The 20,661-nt window shown below is 45.0% G+C and overlaps 1 protein-coding gene across 1 annotated transcript in view; it reads left to right on the top strand.

The window, feature by feature from the left end:
• Positions 1-295: 295 nt before the first annotated feature.
• ALPK1 (alpha-kinase 1) overlaps positions 296-20,661 on the top strand; it is a 30,944-nt gene continuing 10,578 nt past the window's right edge. Inside the window, exons 1-6 of the mRNA XM_010575537.1 lie at positions 296-416; positions 5,218-5,372; positions 15,792-15,990; positions 18,002-18,061; positions 19,704-19,790; positions 20,502-20,578. Of these exons, the coding sequence (XP_010573839.1) occupies positions 296-416; positions 5,218-5,372; positions 15,792-15,990; positions 18,002-18,061; positions 19,704-19,790; positions 20,502-20,578 (699 nt within the window). The remainder of the gene's footprint in view (positions 417-5,217; positions 5,373-15,791; positions 15,991-18,001; positions 18,062-19,703; positions 19,791-20,501; positions 20,579-20,661) is intronic.

The following is a 20,661-nucleotide window of genomic DNA, read 5'->3' on the forward strand; positions in this document are numbered from 1 at the left end:
GAGATGTTCGCCTCGCACAGTTTGTCACTGAGACCCTGCAGTAATTTCACACACTCCTCTAATAAAGTCCTCCGAGGCTGTCATGTATTTTCATGTATTTCCCCTATTATTTCTCCCTGCTTGAGCCTTTCAGATAATTGATGATACTTTAGTTAATCATTTTCCCCGTCCTTTGTTCACCAGGTACCTCAGCCTTGAAGGGATCCTTTTCATTTAGAATCCGTGTCTTCTCTTAAGTAATTGATCACCGTGCACCCGGGGACACCCAATTCACAGCCGAGTGGGATCAGCCTTCATGAATAATCAAAACGCCGTGGCCATGCTGCTGCAGGAGTGCAAGCAAGCTCTGGACGCGCTCCTGTCAGCAAAGGCTGACACGGGCGAGGAAGACGAGCGAGAATACCAGCGGTGCCAAGGTGAGGTCCCCAGGAGAGGCGGCAGGACCACGGCAGCAGCCGCCGGTCCTCAGCCCTGCCCTATTTTTCTTCTCCTGGCAGATGAGTGTCTAGAGATGCCTGGATTTCGAGGCCATGAATGGGATGCGGGCTACAGGCAGGCAGGGAAAGAAGTCCACTTTGTTGCAGTGAATTGCTGTCAGTTCTAATTTTAGGCTTCAGTAAACATGAGGCTGTAAGGAACAGTTTAGTTTGGGAAGACAATGCCCACAAGTTTGCTGATGCACATAAATTTCAGTTATTAAAAAAAAAAAAAGAAAAAAAAGGATGCAACTTCTGAATAAGGGCACATATTTCCTCTCCTTTCATAAGAACTGGGGGAGGGCCTTTTCTGTTTGTCAGCTTCTCCTGATATATTAAAGAGCTCATTGCCTGAATCTTTATGTTGTAAAATGTGTGTGACCTCTATTAAGTGGTGTCCAAAGAAAAAAACTTGCAATATGCCTCTTGAAAAGAAAATCCATGCTGGCTAATGGCTGGAATAAATAACCGGGAAAGGAAGCAGTATTTAACGAGAGAGCTGTAATAGAAGGGTTCTTCATTTGTTTTAATGCTGGCATTACCTGCTGGAAACTAGCATTTATTTTGGTATTGTTGTGGTGCTTTGAGAGTGGTTTGTAAAAAATTTATTATTTTTTAATTGCAGTGGAAATCCAGTTCATGTCAATCATGAAAGGATGTAATACACTCGGTTCAGTTTTATCTAGGTTCAGACTTTCAGAGGGCTACATAACTTCATTGCCACAGCTTTTTTTATTCATGAAATAAAAGCTATGTTTGAATTGCTGAACTTGTTTGAATTACACCTTTTTGGTACAGGGTAGGGAGGTTATGTACCCCTTTCTGCCACACAGAAAAATAACTTTAGCAAGTACGGAAGAATATAGTAAAGGATGAAGGTGAAATTTCTGGGGGAAAAACAAAGGCATTAGCAAAAAAACACAAAAAGTCTATTTATGTGCAGGTTTGCCTTTGCGTGACTCATCTGCAGTACCGTCCATTTTCCAGTTTAGTGTTAATAGTGTTTAGTTTTGCTTTGCATGAATGACTTGTCCATAACGTTAATTTGATCTTTAAAATCCTTTGTTTGTCTCGGAGCGCGGAGCCATTGAGAATATGTTTTTCCAACCATCCTGGTTCTTGCTGGGAGGTCAGCTGTCTTTTTCTGAAGCACCTAAGTCCGTTTGCAGTGAAGGGTGGGGTATAGGTTTCTGTTATGGATACTGGAAGATTTTTCTCTTCGTTTTTGTTTTCAACAAAGGGTACTTTGTTTCCTCATCAGAAATTCTTTTAAGTTTTATTATGGTTCCTTAGAATAGGCTCTTGAACTCCTAATCAGGTAGTGCTTTTTTCCCCTCATCCTCCTCCCTCCTTTTCTCCTATTAAATACCACAAAGTATGAGAAATAATCACTTTAGTTCCAGATAAGGTAAATCAGTGCCCTTATAATCACTCGATTAGACATGGTCCTTCAGGTAAACTGCTTCAGGAAATGGGCAATCAGAGCCTGAAGTGATGCTCGGGTTTTCGGAGGACCGTGTTCCCATCAGCTGAAAGAAAATTACCCAGCAGCGGGGCAGTGACAGCGACATTAATAACTGCTGGGGCTCTCTGCCCGGGGAAGGCAGGGCCTGGCAGGTTGGTGGCTCTTGGCTTCACGGGGACCCTCCTAGTGCAGAGGCGGAGGGGGTTTCTTCGACCCCCTCTCCCCCCAAGGCTGCCTTTGTTCGCCCTGGCTTTCTCAGACCAGGCGCAAGAGGAACTGAAAGCCAAATACATATAAATGGGGCAGGGGAGAGGGGAGAGGGGAGAGGAGGAGCGCATCCTTAACTTGCTTTAGTTGAGGGGGCAGAATGGGTGTTAGGTGGGTCTGGATTGCTTTTTTATTTCTTTTTAGGCTACAGATCATTCCAATCAACTTCTGTGCCAGTTCAGCCTTCATTAATTAATGAATTTGTATTGCCTGCAGTGAGACCAGCTATCTGTTACAAGAGTAAACTCTTGTCCTGGGAGTTGGATTTTAGCTGAAAACTGCAGGACTGTTCACACGAGCTCCCCAACTGGTTGGTGTGGTTCTAGTGGATGTTCTTGCGATACAACATGTTTTATTGTCATTGACACACTAATTGTGTTTATTTCCATGTGGTGACAACTAGACGTCACAGCAAGGCTCGAAGCAGTATCCTGCTAGGCTTACTTGAATGTCCAACCCCAAAGATGACTGAAGGCTCCTAAATGGCCAAATCCTTCTGAAAATGTTACCATGGTTTCCTTTTCTAACCAGCTCGCCAGTAGTGATTGCTGGGGATGCTGCTTTAAAAATCAAAGTTCAATATTCAAGAATTTGGCTATATTCTTTGTTCTTTAGTGCATCAAGTAGGAGGAGGATTAAGGTTTAATTAAGGATAGCATGGAAAATAGGAACAAGAGGACAGCAGTAATACCTTTATGCTTTAGACAGAATACCAATGTGTACATTATCCCACTGATTATTTTCATAGTTGCTGACACTATTATTTTTTTCCTGTTTCAGTGTTATTTTGGTAAGAGTGAGTTTGTGTGGGAAAGACAGAAGGAGAAGGTGGAGAAGGAGACAGAAAGGCTGTTTGTGTAAGCATCCTATTTCTCTTTCTGTAGGTCGGTCCCCAAAATGTCAGTCCTCTGGGATCACATGGCAAAACATGTGCTTGCTGTGACTGCCTTCACGCCCCCCCCATCTTCCTTTGGAAAAGATTTTGGGATGCTCGGTCTTCCTCCTTCTGTATGGGGGGATAAAACCTTCTGTCCGTCATTTTGCGTTCCTTGTGATAGGATGGGTATCCCTGCTCCTGCATTGATTTTGCAGTGAGAGGTGTGAGGATGGGAGCACGACCTCCTTTCCCCTCCAGCTATGCCGCTTGGCCACCTTGCCATGGCTTGGAGGGCTGAGCCCCTCCAGACACCACTTCAGAGGTGAAGGGAAACGTGGCTGCACGTGAAGCTGGGATGTGTAACAGGAAGCATATCCAGAGCTGCAGCAAAAAGTGAGAAAATATGGTTTGGAAAAAGTGGTATCTTTTTAAAGGTGACTTTTTGGGAAAAAGGCCCTCAATATCTGACTTGCCACTTTTTCCTAGGAAAAATGTACCGGTGAATGCACTGTAATATGAGCATGAATTAGACTTTTTATATACTGTGCTTCCTGCAGTCATCTGTAAAGGACTGATTAAAAAATATGTAGTAATACATTTATTGCATTGCCTCGTTAAAGCAATGATGGTCTCTGAGCTGGGCTTTTTCTGAGGATTAATGGCCAGAAGGGGCTAGATCTGCAGCTGATGATCACCGTTAACCCCATCTGGTCAATAATCCTTGTTAATCCACTTTTATTGGCCAGAGAGTCTGCCCGGCCAAGCGGTTAGCACAGCACAGCACACTCAAGCTGCAGCTTCACCCCAGTTTCAAGGAAAATTAAAATGTGGGCTGCAGCTGAAAGGAAGGGACAAATCCAAGCCCAGATCTCTAGCTGTGTGCTCCTACTAGCAACTGCATCTTTAGTTGGGTCAGGTTGGAGATCCATTCGAAGCCGATGGTTATATGGGAGGTGAAGAGCCAGCCCGGGGAGGGAGCAGGGCATGGGCATGGGCCAAACTGCGTTGTTGCCTTGCGAGCTCTGGCACGTTGCTGGAGGATCGGGCCAGGTGTGGGAATTGGGAGTGCTTTGCCCTCATCCAAGAAAAAAAATCTGTCTTTTGACTCCTTTGTGCTTGGCCTTTCCAGGTGGGAGGGAAGCTGTGCTTTGGGTAGGGTTTGGAAACCCTCACATGAAAGGCACGAGGACTGGAGTTTCCGTGTGGCTCCATGTTGGCTGTGCCTGGATAGGAGCATGCCTGGACCAAGGGTACTTTCTCCTCTTCTTTTTAACTGCTGTTGCAAACTGCAAGAGAAATGCAGAAGCTCAGGCCAGCTCCTCAGCTAGTGTAAATTACTTGGCTAGGGCAGCTTCAAAGAAGATGCGTCAGCTTCAAACAGGGAATCTCATGGCAAGGCTTCAGCTGGTATCTGCCATACGTCTGTGGGCACTGCCATGTTAACAGTGGTTCCCAGGCACGTGGGTTAAACCATTTTGTCTTGCTATAGCAGGGAGCTCTCTTGTGCTGAGGAAGAGTGTGTCCTGTAGTCTATAACTACTGCTTTGAGAGCAGGTTGAGTAACTCAGGCCAACAACTTTTTTTTACCGAATTATCAGTCAAATAATTATTCTCAAGAGTGTATGCTTGTTATTCATTATATCCCTTTAGATCTTTGACTAATAGCTTTATATGGTCCGGGTTTATCTCCCAGTTGGGTTGTGGGTTTTCAAGCTGGCTCTGCCCCTGTCACCAGCAAGCCCTGAGCAAGGGGGACAGGTCTTCTGCGCTGTTGGCCTCGTTTGCTCTGCCAGAAGTCCTCTCCTCATATGGGGAAACAGGTTTCCTCCTGTCTGTCTTGGAGCAGCTCTTCACGCCCAGCCAGCCACCAGCCAGCGAGACTTCCTGCTAAAAGCCTTTTTAATGGCTGATAGCTCCCATTTACCTGGAGGGCAGAGCAGCCAAGGGTAACGGATGACAGGCGAGCTCACCTTCCCTCCGGATGAGGCTGGTGGCAAGAGCTAAGAGCTGGTAGCAACTGGGAGAAGGTCTGAAAGGGAGGGGAGGTATGCTTTTTGCAGGGTAGGTGCTCTGTCGTAAGTGTTGTGGCTGAACCCGCTGCAATATCTTTACCTGCTCTTTGACCTTTTCAGCTTTGCTTCCCGAGGACTTGAGAACCCTTCTGGAGGAGGCAAAGGAAATGAAGTGGCCCTTTGTACCGGAGAAGTGGCAATACAAACAAGACCTTGGCCCAGAAGACAAAACAAACCTGCAAGATATGATCAGCGCGAGGCTCCCGGATTTGCTGGTATGAAGTTCAACACACCTGTTGCATAAAATGTCCCGCTGAGGTGCTTGAGAGTATGCAGAGCCCTGGTGGGTTCAGAGGCTTGGTTTTTTGCACAGTGGCAGCAGCAGGTGAGGAACTGCTTGGCAGGCAGAGGCAAGCAAGTCTGTGTTGCGATGGGGCTGCTCACAAAGGCCAAAGGGCCAAAATAGAGATGTGACTTGTATTTGTTTCAGTCTTCAGACAAGAGAGGGACGCTGAAGCTACATATAGTTTCGGATTTTTTTTGTTGAAGTTGCTATGAAGCAACATGTGTGAATCATGGTTTCCTCCTCCTTGTGAGACAGTTCATCTCCATGTCACCACTGCATATTCCAGGAGAATGGAAGTCCTGCTCTCTGCTGCCACTGCAGCCAAGCCAAGGTTGTGAGATCAGTGGGAGCTCTGCCTCAGGGTTAGGCTTCTGGTCTGTTGGCTACATGGCTCGCGGCAGATGGGTGTGCAATACCATGCAAGGCTGTTGGTTTGAGGTCTTACTGGTACCTGCAGTTTTATGTGCTCTCCCAGTGCAGGGAAGATAAAATGGATTCAAGTGATAAAGTTTTGAGCGTGTCCAGGCATTTGGCTGCTGCTGTGCAAGGAAAAAAGTGCCTAGATAGTAACGACAAAGACATTGCAGAGCGGAGGGCGCTTGCTCTGCCTTGTCTAGAAGTGATCCCAGAGGTATATAGGGATTGTGCATGCATTGAGCACCTTGCAGAACAATAGCCTTGTTCACTGAAACATGCAGCGATGACTTTGACTGCATTTATGCTGTTTCTGCTCACTTTCATGCTCAGGCCACAGGGCAGTTCTGTTTCTGTTTCCAGCAAGGTAATGTTTACCTCTTCCCTGAAGAACTGGCATTATAATAAAAGTAAAATGCTGAATGTTTACATAAAGTTTAAAAAAAAAACTATGAAATTGAAAAAAAAGCTGTGCCTTGTTTAGTTCAGCACTGCTCAGAGGCAATGAGGATTACTCACTTTAGTAGGCTTGCACAATTCATGACCTGCTTTCCTTTTTTCAAGAAAATTACTTGACCGGATCCCTTTGCGGACCAAAGCTGACCAAAACCTAGGCAGGAAAGGCAAGATTTTAATGTGACTTCTCTTGTGAGTAAAGGATACTTGGCTGTGTAAAGTGGCAGGATCCAAATGGTGCTTGGGGATCCCATCCTGTAAGGTGGTAATTTTTGAGCTTAAAGATTAGAAAGCGGCAAGAAATGTGGATTGTTTTTTGCTTTTCTGATTTTGTTGGAGGCATGTCAGACATGACTTGAAGCAAATAGAGGATTCCCTTTTCAATGGTAAACGTAGTATCTAGGCTAATGACTATCCCTTTGGCAGGACAGACAAAGTACAGATGAGGTTTGTGAAGTTTTTGTGGTTTTTTGCTTACTGTGGTTAATGTCTGAAGCCAGCACAGTCCCTTTCCTTGTGACAAGGGGCAGTCTGGCCTGAAAATCTGGGGGGTTTGGGACAGGAAGGTCTGGCCCTGCTGAAATCCCAGCTGCAAAACTGCTGTTAACTCCAAGGTGGCCAGGAGGTTTCACCTGCTTCAGAGAGAGCCCTGCCCAAGTAAGGCCAGCAAGTTTTGTTTGAAGATGACGATTACTTTGAATAGCACTGAGCAATGAGAAGCTCAGAAAAGCCAACTGCAGAGCTGGGAAGTGTCAGACCCAGCATCCCCTATTGCAGGGATCCTAAATTTGCTTGCGGGGGGGGGTGTGGGTGGGCAGGGAGCGGCTGCTTCTTGGGTATTTATTTTCTTTTTTCTCTTTGGTGTGTGTGGCCTTAGACAGAAATTTATGGCAGAGGTTGACCTCCTTTACAATCCCCGCGCAGCTCTCTAACTTTGGAGCGTTTGTCTGCTCTCTCCCAGGATAAACACCTGCAGTAAACTCCCTGAGAGACCTGGCTAGATGGGAGATTAATGTGGCTGTAATAGTGGAGCAGTGTTTGCAGCATTATGCCTTCTCCCCAGGTAGATGGATCTTTTCTGAGATGATACCAATTATTTATTGCTGAAACATCTGTTGATAACTGCAGCTGCCCTTGTTAAACAAAGCATATCATGGGGTCATAGACTATAGGGACCTAAAATCCTACCGCATGCTAGTTTTGGACTATTCACCGACACCCCCTGAAGTCCATTGGTTACCGTTGTCTTCAATGTTTCATCCTGCGGTTGCAAATACTTTGTAAACGTTGTGCTGCCTTTCCCCATGTGCTTTGAAGTATTATTTCATCTTCATCGGTAATTTATATTCCAGTGCCATTGTACCATGGGAAAAAGGGAAAACCTTTTTTGTTTTCCATTTAATTGTAGACAGACTGACATTTTGACCTGTATTATTAGTATTAGTCAGGAAAAGGGATTTTTTTTCCCCTTCATCCATTCCTTCCCCCCCTCCTCCCTTTTTTTTAAAATAAAATTTCAAGGCAGAGCAAAGGCTGCTTCAGTTCTTTGAATAAAAAGCTGGGGGGGGAAATGTGGCTGAAGAGAAGTGATTACAGTGTGATGAGGAAAGATAAAAGTCTGAGCAACTTTTTTTCTTCTTTGGTTGGTTTTTTGTTTTTTTTTTTTTTTGGCATGAGGGACAGAAGGATAATTTAATTCCCTGGAGGAAAAGAAGATAAGTCTTTGTCGATTTATTGTTCAGAAAAACCTTTAAAATTTTTCATGACTGTTTATTTTAATTTGCCATGCTTAGAATAAGCTCATAAACCGTAATTCATTACATTTAAAAAGTGCTTTGAGATCCCTGAATGAAAGGCACTTCATTACCATAACACACTGGTGGTGTTATGAGGAGGCAGAGCTGTCTACCAGGGCTCACCGTGAGGATGTTTTACTCTGTGAGTAGGCTGAAAAGCTCCATGAGACCAGCACAGTGAGTAAGCCGATTAAGCTTTGGCTTCAAGGGTTTGCCTTAGTGTTGCACTTTAAAAAGTGGGATACTCATTGCTGGCGGCTGCATGCTAGTTTGACGTATCAAGAAGGCAGAGCCACCTGCACCAGCAGCCTTTTAAAGTGCTCTTCTTTGCCTTTGCTGCGGGATGCTCATTACTTCTGCACGCTGGCTGAAGCAGTAGGAAGGCATGGCAAAACCAGCTTGGGGGGGAGACAGGGGGTAGCGGCAAGCCAGGCTTTCCTCGGCACTCTCTCGCTGCAGCCTTGGTTCAATGGGAGACATGCTGCTTCTGGAGCAGGGCTCAGGGCAGATTTTGGCAATGTACACAAACTTTTTTTCCCCCCTCTCTCTTCAGTATGTGAAATTACTGAATCTCCCTAGGGATTTTAAGGCAACAGATTTACTGTAATCCTTGAGGCAAACCAGGTTTTACAAAATCTTTGCATCTTATCGAAGGTAGGGTTTTTTGGTTTGGCTTTTTTTTTTCTTCTTTTCCCTGCCAGGGATTCGCCAACTAATACAAAGGCCACCCCCGTTCAACAAGCTCAACATACTGTTTTCCACATTTTCCTAGCAGGTTTTAAGAGGGCCTCCCTAAGAGCTGCCATCGGCTAGCAAACCAAACCCATCCTGCAGCCCCTGTCCCAGCCTGAACGCCCCTTCGGTGAGAATCTGCACTAGGGCTTGAAGGGCGATAAGCAACATCTGTATCGAAAGCAAAAACTGGGAAGCACTGGGATTTTTGTTTTTAACAAATGAAAGCCAAATCAAAATTGCAACAGCATCCTTGCTGACAAGTATAAATAAGGAGGGATTACTTTTTCTCTCTGAATGCCACATGTGCTGTGGGGTTCAGACTGGGGCTGCAGATCCAGAAGGGAGGCTGCCAGGGGTTAGTTACCCTTCCTGCAGATCTTCGCTATCCCAAGGGATGGAAATAGCCTTACTCTCGGTAACCAGCCAATAGAGGGCAACATGCCCATGTACACGTGTTTGATCCCACAAACCCTGTTGTGGGTTTCATTGAAGGACACCTCTATACACACAAGTAGTTCTCTTGTGGGATGATTCATGCCACATTAATATTTTTATTATTTTTTTGCAAGATCAGAGCCTGTTTTCAAATCCATTCTGATGATGTGGGGCTTTACTTCATTTTTATCTTACATATCAATAGTTTCTGCATCCAGGCTCAGGCATTCAGCCATGGACCAGGATCTGCTGGGATAGGTACAGTGCGAATACAAAAGGAAAAGCCCCCAAGAGTAGGGCTCCTGCAGGTCCCTCTGCACCCGCTGTAGGGAGCTGTGCAGGCTGACCCCATGCTCTCTGCCGTGGATGGGGGAGCGCGGATCCTGGCCCTGCTGGCACAGAATTTCACGGGAGTTAATGGGAATATTGAAAACAGTAGAAAATAAGGCCCCACAGCCCTTGCCTGGGCCTTGGCTAATTACGTGGTGATGGATTGCCATTAGGGAAACCATTCTGAGGGACATGCCCTAACTACCCTTAGGTGTGTGTGTGGTACTTAAGAGCTGGAAGCCTTTGAAAAAGAGCTAAAGAGGGGGCTGAGGATTTAGTTTTCTCCTCCTTCTAACTGTTGGTGTGGTAACAGGAGAATTAAAGCCCTAAATCATAGCCCTAGGATCTTGGTTGTTCAGGCTGACCTTTTGCTACCTGCCTCATAAGAGCTCTTCTTGGGTGATCCCAGTGAAACAGAGAGTGACGTAAGGGAGAGCTGTGGCTGTGGGCTGAATTCAGCCCGAGAGGGACTCTGTGGGACCCCAGCCTCCCTTACGCTGGGCAATCCTTGACGCTTTGTAAATGAGAAGTATCAGAGATCAGGCGCAGAGAGGAGAGCTTCAGCTGCCCAGGGTGACTGCCCTGATGCTGCCAGCACGCAACGCTGCAAAGCACTCGGTCTTCTGCTGCCTGTGTGGGAAAACAACAGCAGAATTTATGTTGGAGCACCAAATAAAAAAAATGGGAAGCCTGATCCTGGGTACCTGCAGGGCAGTCAGTTCACTTTGCTCATGGCTAGGATCTCCTCTTCTCAGATGCAGCTTTATGGAGTATTTCCTCCCTGGAAAAGACTTTAAATGTTGTATTACTGAGATTGATATGTTGTGTTTTCCTTCCAAATTAAAGTACTTCTCAAATGGGTTGATGTTTTGAGGACACAGATTTAGGAAAGAGACTCTTGGATTTTCAGCTAATTATAATGGTCTCAATGCTGCCCTCTCGGGGCGGGGGGGGGGTGTCACTGGCACTCAGCTATTTTTAAGTGTTAAAATATCCCCTTCAACATAGTATTTTAATGTACCACAGGGAATTTCCACAATAGTTTATAAATAGTCTATTTCCATAATAGTTGATAAATAGAGCCCAGCAGGACAAATCTGGGCCACAAAAAGATTGTTGCACCTATCCTTGTTAATAATTAAGAACAGGTACTCCTGCAGATGACTGCGGTCCCCCAAACCCCTGCTGCCTTGTCGGATACACGAGGCCTCCAGGAACTCCCCCTCAAGGAGCTTCCTCGGCACTTTAAAGGGTTCTGCTTCTGTCCTCACCCCAAAATGCTGCTGTTGAGCAGCCTGAGCCGCCTGCTGCTTTCCTCCTTCCTGAGACCGCTCAAGTTCATCACACAGATGGTTCTCCCACTTGCCCCCACGGGTAGGTGCACTCCCTTCGTTATGGCTACCCAGTGCTGAGAGCTACACATGCCAACAGCAGGTTGGTCAGGGATATGGTGCCTTCTCTGCTTTGTGTTTGATGGGCTGTGGGAGGCCCCCTCCATCCTGCAAGGGACGGAGCTGGTCCTGCCAGCGGGACTCTCCAGGCACCGCTCTGCTGGAGCTTTGCTTCCTGCAAACAGCAGTGGATCTCAGCTAGAGAGTGGAAGCCGAGAGCAGCACGTGGAACATCCCAACAGCAGTACAATGAAATCAGTGGCAAGTTAAATTGCAAAAAAGGGGGGGCTTTTGAGAAAAGCGTGAGTTATTCTCGCTCTAGCACTTCTCAGTTGGTGAAGCAAGATGTGGTTGGTTGTAAAAAACTGACCCGTTCTGTGGTGTTTTAAGCTGCTAATAATGGACCTATCGCTGCTCCCATTGAATAAATGTCCAACTCTCCATTGCCTTCAGGACGAATAACTTGAGCTAATTAACAGCTTCAGAAGCTCAAGCCTTTAAATGGGGTTCTCCACTGCTCTGAGCACAGAGGAAAGTGTCCAGGAGCTTCTTATTCCTCAGTCTGCAGCTATTTACTGTGTGACTTGACCATCCCATGTTTCAAGCGTATCCGTCTGCACCTCGCAGACATGCTTTCTTCTGCCCATCACAGAGGTGGTAGGAGGCTTAATTCCTTGTTATTTGTCAAGTGGGCTCTGATTGCCAGCTGAAAGGCAGAGATTGATAGAGAAGTCCCGTGCGGTGACAGCAGCTTTGGTCTCTTGGAAAGACAGGCTTTGCTAACAGCGCGTGGGGTAAAAGGGTGAAAGACTTCAGCCAAATCCATTGGTGTTGTGACTCTGTGTTTAATCTGACAGGGGACGAATGTAGCGGGAAAGAAAACCGGGCAATTTGTTAGGGTTCAGTGAAGTGCTAACTAGGAACAGCTCTTGGGAGAGAACTAAAGCACCTGGAAGCATGTGCCACTGAAACTCCTGCCTTGTGCACAGAATTAGAAATTCTTTGTTGACTGCTATTGGTTTTGGGTTTCTTTTTAAGATTTTAAACCTCAGCTGCAGTTATAGATGAAACAAAGACTGAAACAGTCTGAGACGAATGGATATAAGCAAACACAGAAATCCAGAGCCCCTGCAAAACTGAGGGGACACTCTGAAAATGAAATGATTCCTGCCCCTGCTTTCGAACCTCGCTGCTTGCAGAGGCGTTTTTCCAAAAGGGACCCTCCCGAGCCCACAGGCTGGGGTTGGGGGGGTGTTGCCTCCGGGATCTTCACTTTATAAAGAGGGCAGAGAGAGTGGATTAAATCAATATTTCATTTATTTGGGCTTGTAATTCCTCTTACATCAGCTGCCACATAAAGATTTTCCCCTATTTTCTTCCCCTCCTCCTCATCCTCATTTACTATGCACCAATAATTTCCCTTTGACGCTTTCCTGCCAGTCCTAGTGCCAGATGGCTCCGGTTCTGAGCTTCTCCCCTCTCTCGGGAGCGGCCCCCATTGTCAATGCAAAGGAGGCGTCGTGGCTTTGAACCCAAAGCTGGGACCCAAACTTCAGCCCCGGCATGAGGAGGAGCTAACCCACTAATGCAGGAAACCATGCAAACAGCACACCCTCCCACTCATCGCCATTAAGGAAAAAAACCCTTCACTAAAGGCTGTTTTGCATTTTCCCCAATGGTCCATGTATAGAAATCTGGTGCAAATTTAATTCTCTCACCACCTGATTCCACTTCCCAGCCGCGAGGTTCCCTTTGTGTCATAAACTCAATTAGACATATGCATTTCACATCATGGACACAGATGTGAAAACAAAGTGCGCACGTACCTCGCTCTTTCTGTCTCTCTCTCTCTCTGTGTAGATGCGCCTACATTGGCTTTAAAGCGATAAAGAAAGCGAGTAAATCTGTTTAGGGCACTAGCCCGCTATGCAGAACAAAGTGTCCGGCTGCGGCGAGCGCAGCGAGTTTCTGATTGTGGTGGGGTAGGCTGCGACATCTTGGAAGTCAATAGGGTTTCCCTGGGTCTGGGCAGGGTGACAGGGAGCCGCTGCCCCGTTTCATTTCAGAGTGGCATGGGGAGGGTCTTTGTGCGTGGTTTGGGTGCGTGCCCAGCACGCCGGTGCATTAGCTGTAGGTGCTGAGGAATTTTCCAGCCACACGAGTTGGCAGGGAATGAAAGGAGCGGGTATTAGTTTCTCGGTGTACTGCTCGGAACAGGGGGGACATAATTACAAAGATTGACATCGAACCGTGTTTCTGTGTGCCACACAGCATGCAGCCCTGCCTTTTAAAAAAAAATAGCCGAGTTTCTCTCCCTGGCTTGACTTTTCTACATTTTGTGTCCATTTGGGTTTGGAGAGGGACACAAGAGGTTTCGGCATTGAGCGGAGAGTTAAATTATGCAGCTGCAAGACTGCCAAGCCCTTCAGAATAGGATGCTTCGTTTAGATTTTCCACAATGCTATTGAAGTGCTTATTTTCCTCCTGAAGAGACACAAACAGATGCAAACTTCTGTAAACACTTTAGAAATGAATTCAGTGAGTTTGGCCTCTCAGCAGTGCTCAATAGCTGACAGAAAAATGTCTAATTAGTGCAAGTGGAAATAATAGGGCCACTTGGATTCCTTCCATCCTCCTCCAAGTCTACTTTTCCTAGGAACTCAAAGGCTCTTTTGTTTGGTAGGTCACCCTCTCTCAGGCTTTTGTGCTCCGATCTATTAAAGGAAGAAGGGGAGGAAAAAAAAAATAGATTAGGCGATGCTCTGTGCTTAAATATATGGCCTGTTGATGAGCATTTCGAATGGCTGGTTTGCAGTGTCAGTTTACAGGTGCTTGGAGAGGGGGATTCCTCCATTGTTGGCCGGCACAAGCGGAGTTGTGCGTGCCCGGCTCCAGGAATCCTTTTCAAGTGCCATCCTCTTAGAAAATCCAACTCAGGCTCCGGGAAAAAAAAAAGGAAATTTGTACAAATCCGCCTCGCCAAAGTGCAAACAAGCTAGCAAATACTTGCAACAGATCGGTGCTGCAAGCCGGCCTTCATGCTGTATACCGTAGGCTCTTCTCCAAATGGTTTGACATAGGCTTTCTCCTGCACGCCTCAGATGGTGGTTATGCTGCTCAAACTCAGGAACGAGTCTTGCTTTCAGATTGTGGGGCTCTGAGCTAAAAGCAAAGAGAATAGAAATGAGGCTGGGGATGAGTCCAAGGAGCCTGCGCGGTGTTTAAAGCAGTTCGTGGACATTGCTGTCTCTCTGGCTCTGCCTGTGCGTTTCCACAAGGAAGGCAAGGGAAGGAGGCTGGTGCTAAGACAAAAGTGGGAGATAGCTGCCAAATTTGATGTTCTAGTAGGGATTTGGACAAAGTTTTCTTGGCAGTCTCTCATCCTCTGATAGTGCTGTGGGGCCTGATCCTCCCTCCCCTGTGTTGCTTTTACTCTGTCAGAAGCGGAGTTACTTGCTGACATGAATGAGAGGAGAAACGCATCCTTCTTTCTGAGGAGCCTTTGTGTGGTTTAAGGTGTTTTCTGTTTTTTCTTTCCTCTTGTGATTGACCACACCGCAAAGCAGTCCTCAACCATTGCCAGCTCCTGGGTGTTGGGGCCAGGCTGGGCAGTAGGAGGCCGGGCTCCTTGTTGGCAGCGTGAGGCTGCGGAATGGCTGGTGGCCGTGAAGACCGGACAGGTCAGGGCACCCGTGAGGCTCCACAGCTGAAGAGATGGGTCTTTCCTTACAGCCGACGGTTGTATTTCAGGCAGACGTTCCAGTGAAACAATGACTGCGCACCACCCTGTGCGACAAACCCGTAAAATGGGAATCGCCTGGATTTCAGCATGTGGAGCCACCTCCTCGCTCCGCCGGGCAAGAGTGCCAACCCCTGCCCGCCATGGGAAGGGGTCGGGTTTTGGTAGATGTCCACAGGTCCGTGTGGACTTCTGCAACTGCGATGAGGCCGTGTGCCTCCTCGTGGCTGTCTTTGCTGGTCTCCTGTCCTCTTAACAGCATGCGATCTCAGGAGCTCGGGCTGATTCTTCATGTCGGTCCCAGCCACTGTGGGAATCCAAGAGAGTTCGTACAGACTTAGTAGTCAGTAAAAATGACCTGCAGGGGAAAAACGTCAGACTCCTGGCCTGTTTGCTTGTTTGTGGTGTACAAAGGAGTGGATGGCTTGAGCTCCATCTGGGACAATGGCTGTAGTGACCATTTCCAGTCTTTCCAGACTCACGTCCTCCTTTTAAACTAATTGTTATTACTGCTAGTAATCTGTCGGGCGTGATTTAAATTCATTAACAGACCACCAGATTATGCAGTTCCAAATACTAAACAACAATTAGAAAGACCAAAAAAAATTCAGGAATGATATCTATGGCTCAAACAAAATAAACAGCTGGAACCTTCCTATCTTAAAATGAAGATGTGATCAGGACTAGTCATAATTACAGGTTATAATAAATCCTATCTAATCACTGCCACAAAGGTTTATTTTTATATAAATATATGTTATATAAATGCCTAGGAACATAGAGATTTTCAGATGGCTGGAAATTTTGAGACAGCCTTTTAATTGCTAGTGAATATTTGCTTCTCGTAATGTTCAGTACTTCACTTGCTGCAAAAACTGTGTAGCCACTTTATAGCAAATAACTAAGGATATCCCATCTGTTTTGAAATGGCATATAGGCAGCATCGTTAGGCAGAGGGTTACTAAAGCTGAATATTTTCTGTAGTCAGTTCAGTGAGCCTTTGCAAGGTGAGTTTCTCCAAGGCTGCCCCATGGCACTGGTGTTCTTTTCAGGTTTATTTGAAAGCCTCCATCATGGTCAAGGACTGCTTAACGGCAACTGCTATTGTGTTCCTGGTTGACCGGTTCCTGTATTGGATTGATGCCTCCAGCAAACTTCTTCGGATTGCCAAGGGTCTGCACAGGCTGCAACCCACCACGCCAATCAGTCCTCAGGTGCTCATCCGCCAGGCTCGCCTCTCTGTCAACACAGGTACTGCTCCATTTTCTCAGCTCAAGCCCAGTTAGGAACTACTTGACTTTGAAGAAGATACTTTGTCCCGTGCTGGGGATGACATGCTTACGGCCCCGGTGCCATCTTTTCAAACGCACAGCCCACTCCCAGCCCCCTTGAGCCCTCCCAGCTCCTCTCACTAGCACAAAGGGGCTGGTATAAAGGGTTTCAGAGCCAAAAGCAGGAGAGAAAATTGTGAAAGGGTGTGGAAAATACTAATTGGAGCTTTTGTTCCTTAACAAATCTTCCCTGCTGGTTTCAAACAGGGATATCTGAATTGCTATACTTCTGACCAAGGGCCTTTAAAAAGTAAATTAGAATCCCGGCATTTTCTCTGTACTGTCCCAGCTGCTTTTTTTTTTTTTTTTCCGGTGGGACCACTTGACTATGCAAACAATGCAGCTTACAATCCCTCGAGGATAAACTGATTAAAACCAAAATAAATTCCACCATTCCTATCGTGTGGGCAACACCTGAAGGATTTTTAATGTATCTTCCCACTGTCATATCGGGGAGAAGAAAACAAAGCCAGACAAACCTGCTCTGAAAAACCCAGCTAAGGAATATTTTATTTGCAGAAAAGAGAACTATAAGTTCCCTGCATAGCCATTTTTATCTGTGGCTGTGCGCTTCTCATGCTCCCTTTGCCGTGGTGTCTGGGTACTGGCACACTCCAATTGATGGGCTAGTTCAGCCAGCACTTACGCTGCTTCACTGGCTGGAGCAGCCTTCTTGAATTCAGCTGGACAATTGAGACAAAAAGCAGGGTTCAACATGAATCAAGCTGATCAAATTAGACCTTAAGGCGTCTCCTGCAGCCCATCAAGCCTGCCACGGGAGACTCCGGCCATGCGACAAAACCTCTGAGCCATATGACAGGAGGATGAAAGGCAGAATCCCCACTTTGCGTTGCAAGCTGCATCCTTTCTATATATTTTTTGGCTATATGTTCGGTACTTAAGATGGTTCTTAAAAGCTAGGTAGAGGGTGACAGGGAGGCAGCATAGCCTGCGGCTATGCTTTCTGTGCTGGGATGTCAAGTCAGCTGGCTTTGAGGTGCATCTGCAGAGCTTCCCCTCCTGGTGAGACCAAAATGGGTTTCCAAAACCCTTCTTTTCTTGGGACAGAAACCAGCAGCTCTGTTGCTGAAGGAAGCAGGCTAGACTGCTTTCTTCTGGAAGAGAAATAAGAGCATGGAATCCCAACTGGTGGGGTGGGCAGCAGCTCAGTGCCTGCCCCAGTCTTGTTGCCACCTCCCGTGCTCTGAATCCTGCAGCAGCCCAAGGCATGGGAAGGAGCAGAGTCAGAAAAGAGTGCCTGGAGCCACCTGCCTATGCCACGGGGTTTGGGTTTACTCTAAAAACAACACACAGCCTCAGCCTTCCCCATAAAGGAGAGGTATCTGTTGTTTTATCCTTGCGGTCGGTTTACTGAAGCCGCATTGTAGAACGTAGACAGTGTGCACAGAAATTCAACAGAAATACCAGAGCTTGACTCGAGGAAGACTTTCTCACATTTTAAGGTTAAGCACTCTTCCAGGAATGTATAGTGTGTTAAGTAAAACAGATACATACGTAATTTCATCTTACCGTGCAAGCACATATTACAAAATGTAGTACATGTACATTTATGACTGTTGACAGCAACAAATCTATGTGCAGGTGATATCAGGATGTATCAGGTTAAATATCATACAGCTTCTCAATGAGATTTTCTGAAGTAAGCATCTGGCTAGAAGCAGTTGCCTCATCAGCATTTTCTGCAATATTTGTTGTATATGTGAAATAGCCTATGTCAAAGAGATTTCTGAGCATGAGGTAGCATCTGCGGTGCATACTTAATTAGAAAGTTTAGTCTAAGTGTGGACACACTGACAGTGCTGGGAAGAAGAGTACAATTTGCAGGGGTTTCACTGATGAATATTTTTGTTCACTTCATGCCACATGATACATTTTTATATTCATTTTCTATCTTTTTTTTTTTTAATCAGGTAAACTTTTAAAAGCTGAATATATCCTAAGCAGCCTTATTAGTGACAATGGAGCAACAGGTACGTATATATTTCTTTTCCAGTTGCATACTTGCTATTTTGGTGGGGTTTTTGATACTAATTTTAACAGTCACAGAAGCTTCAAATACAACCAGTCTGACCTCAGTAATGACTCCTTACATCACATTTCTCTTTTTTTCACCATTCTTTGCTAAAATGTGGAAAATGCAACTTCGTTTTGAAATTTCCATAATTCATCCTTGAATATTTTCAGTTGGGTGGGAAAATATTCTGGACTGACAGCCTTCCTAGAAATTTCTTTGCCTAGAGAATTTTAAAATGTGGACCAATTTCAAGCAATTGACTGATCTAGAAAACAAAGACAATTCCCTGCCCCCCAAAAATCCAGATTGTTAGAGTAATGCTTATCCTCCAAATTCTCACTGAACCTACGAACTAAATGAATACTTTATTCTAGACCTGTAGCAGACTGCAGTGTAATTATTTAGTATCTTTTGGGGTTAAGAAAAAGAGAGAGTGAGTCCTGGTTCTTACAGCAGTTTCTTCTATCACTGGATAGATGTGCAGAACTATAAAAATGGGACCATTCCTTAATGCATGATTATGTTTGTAGAAATTACTTTTTTTTACCTTTCTGTCACATGATTATACTGCTGGTCGTGTGGCTTGTTTCAGGTCTAGAGGGATATGTATTTCTAATGGTAAGAATTCATTAATTTTGACAGACATCCATAATTATTATTTAGTTACGTTTTTGAGACAATATATTTTAGGGTTTTATATCTGTTCTCCATTTTCTTAGCCTTCAGGGTTTATTTAGTCAATACACTCAGGTTTCTCTACAACCATGAAACTTAGAAATTTAAGAAGCCTGTTCTGGGTTTTGTTGGTTTGTTTTTCATGTGAAACTGAATTTCTCGTACAAGAAGGATCTTCACGCAGAGGGCTTTTAACGAAATACCAGTTATCACTATTGAAGTAGAACTGGCTGTGCAAACACTGCATTTCATCTCTCTTGGGATTATGCTTTTCTTTAAGATTATTTTCATAATATTCAGTGATAGTACTTCTTTGTTCAGCATTGAAGATGTGTTGTTGAACAGATACTTTGTGCTGAGAATTGCAGTGAAATGTTCATAATACTTAGGAAAGCTTAGTGATTTTATTTCGTATTCTATTCGGAAATCCAGTACAGATTTGATAACAAAAGACTTCGTGTAAGTAATCATACTGCGTTAACAAGAAAACTTTTGTTTTCATCTTCATGAGATACCGACATCTGAAAAAAACCCCATGTTTTGCCAGTGGTTAAAAGTATTTTGCTCTGCTATATATACTGGTGACAACAAAGATATTCCATATTAATCCTTTTGACTGGTTTTTAGTGGAACTCTGTACAATGTTGATACACAATGACTTTTTGTTACTTCACAGAATAGAGGTACTTTTCACTTTTTAGATTGTTTTTATGCTCTATATAGCTGTCACTCAAGCTGCATACCCATATAGCTGTCTACTTATATTCTTTAACGCACTGTCACTTTGTCATCTATCTGACTCAAACCAGCTGAATTCAATGGGGAGAATCCTGTCAATTTACTGGGATTTAAGTTACCCTCAGAGGCTTAAAATGACAGCAACATTTTTCATTCTCTACTGAGCTTTTCCACTCTTTCTGCAGGTACCTGGCAATATGCTAAGGAAAGCGATAGGATTCTCGTTCAGTCAGTCTGCTTACAAATCAGAGGACAGATTCTGCAAAAGCTTGGTAAGGCTTTTTTCTATAAATATCTGCTCAAGATTTTCCCCTATTTTTTTTTATTTGCAGTCAGGCTTTAAAATGGTACATTTGGCATATGTCAGAGTTTTAGCTTGTGTAGAACACCTGCCTGATGCCCATAACACAGCCACGGAAGATGAGCTGTGCACACATCTGTTTGCAGCAAGGACTTAGAGCCATGTACCAGGCAAACACATTTTAGAAATCACCATTTTATTACTAATCTTACTGGAAGCTGAGGAGCATTCTGAAATGTTGTTCCCTTTTTCCCGGTGCTGCTCCATGTTTGCTAACGCTTTTCCCAAATTCGTTGTTCCCAAAGACATGCAGTAGTTTATCACAGGTACATCATAGCAATTTCCTCTCTCAAGACAAGAAAATCCTTGGTTTTCAGCATGATGGGCTTCTGTATTCAGGGCTTGGTACTTGAGGCCAACAGCCTAATTTTATGCTTTTGATGTGACCTTTCGTCTTCCATGACTGTTGAGCTGAAGGCCTTTATGAGCATAAAATGTGTGTTTATGCACAGCCAAAAGCTAAAGGAAACCAATAAATGTTCAGTGTCACCAAAGCAAAAAACGCCATGGTATGGTTTTATACTGTTTTGAGGGCTCCTGACTCAAGGAGGTGTAAAATAAACTATTGAAAGCCATCTGTAGCAGTAATCTGCTTAATGACTGTTTTTCTGATTTATTTCAGGGATGTGGTATGAGGCAGCAGAGTTGATTTGGGCTTCAGTTGTGGGATATTTCAAACTTCCTCAACCAGATAAAAAGGTAGTATTTCCTTTTCACCCTGGATATCCTTGCCAATCTAATAATCCTTCCAGATAAGCTTTTGTTTACTTCAGAGAAGTCTT

This window comes from Haliaeetus leucocephalus, unplaced genomic scaffold, assembly GCF_000737465.1.
Source record: "Haliaeetus leucocephalus isolate CR32 unplaced genomic scaffold, Haliaeetus_leucocephalus-4.0 Scaffold484, whole genome shotgun sequence".
Lineage (NCBI taxonomy): Eukaryota > Metazoa > Chordata > Aves > Accipitriformes > Accipitridae > Haliaeetus > Haliaeetus leucocephalus.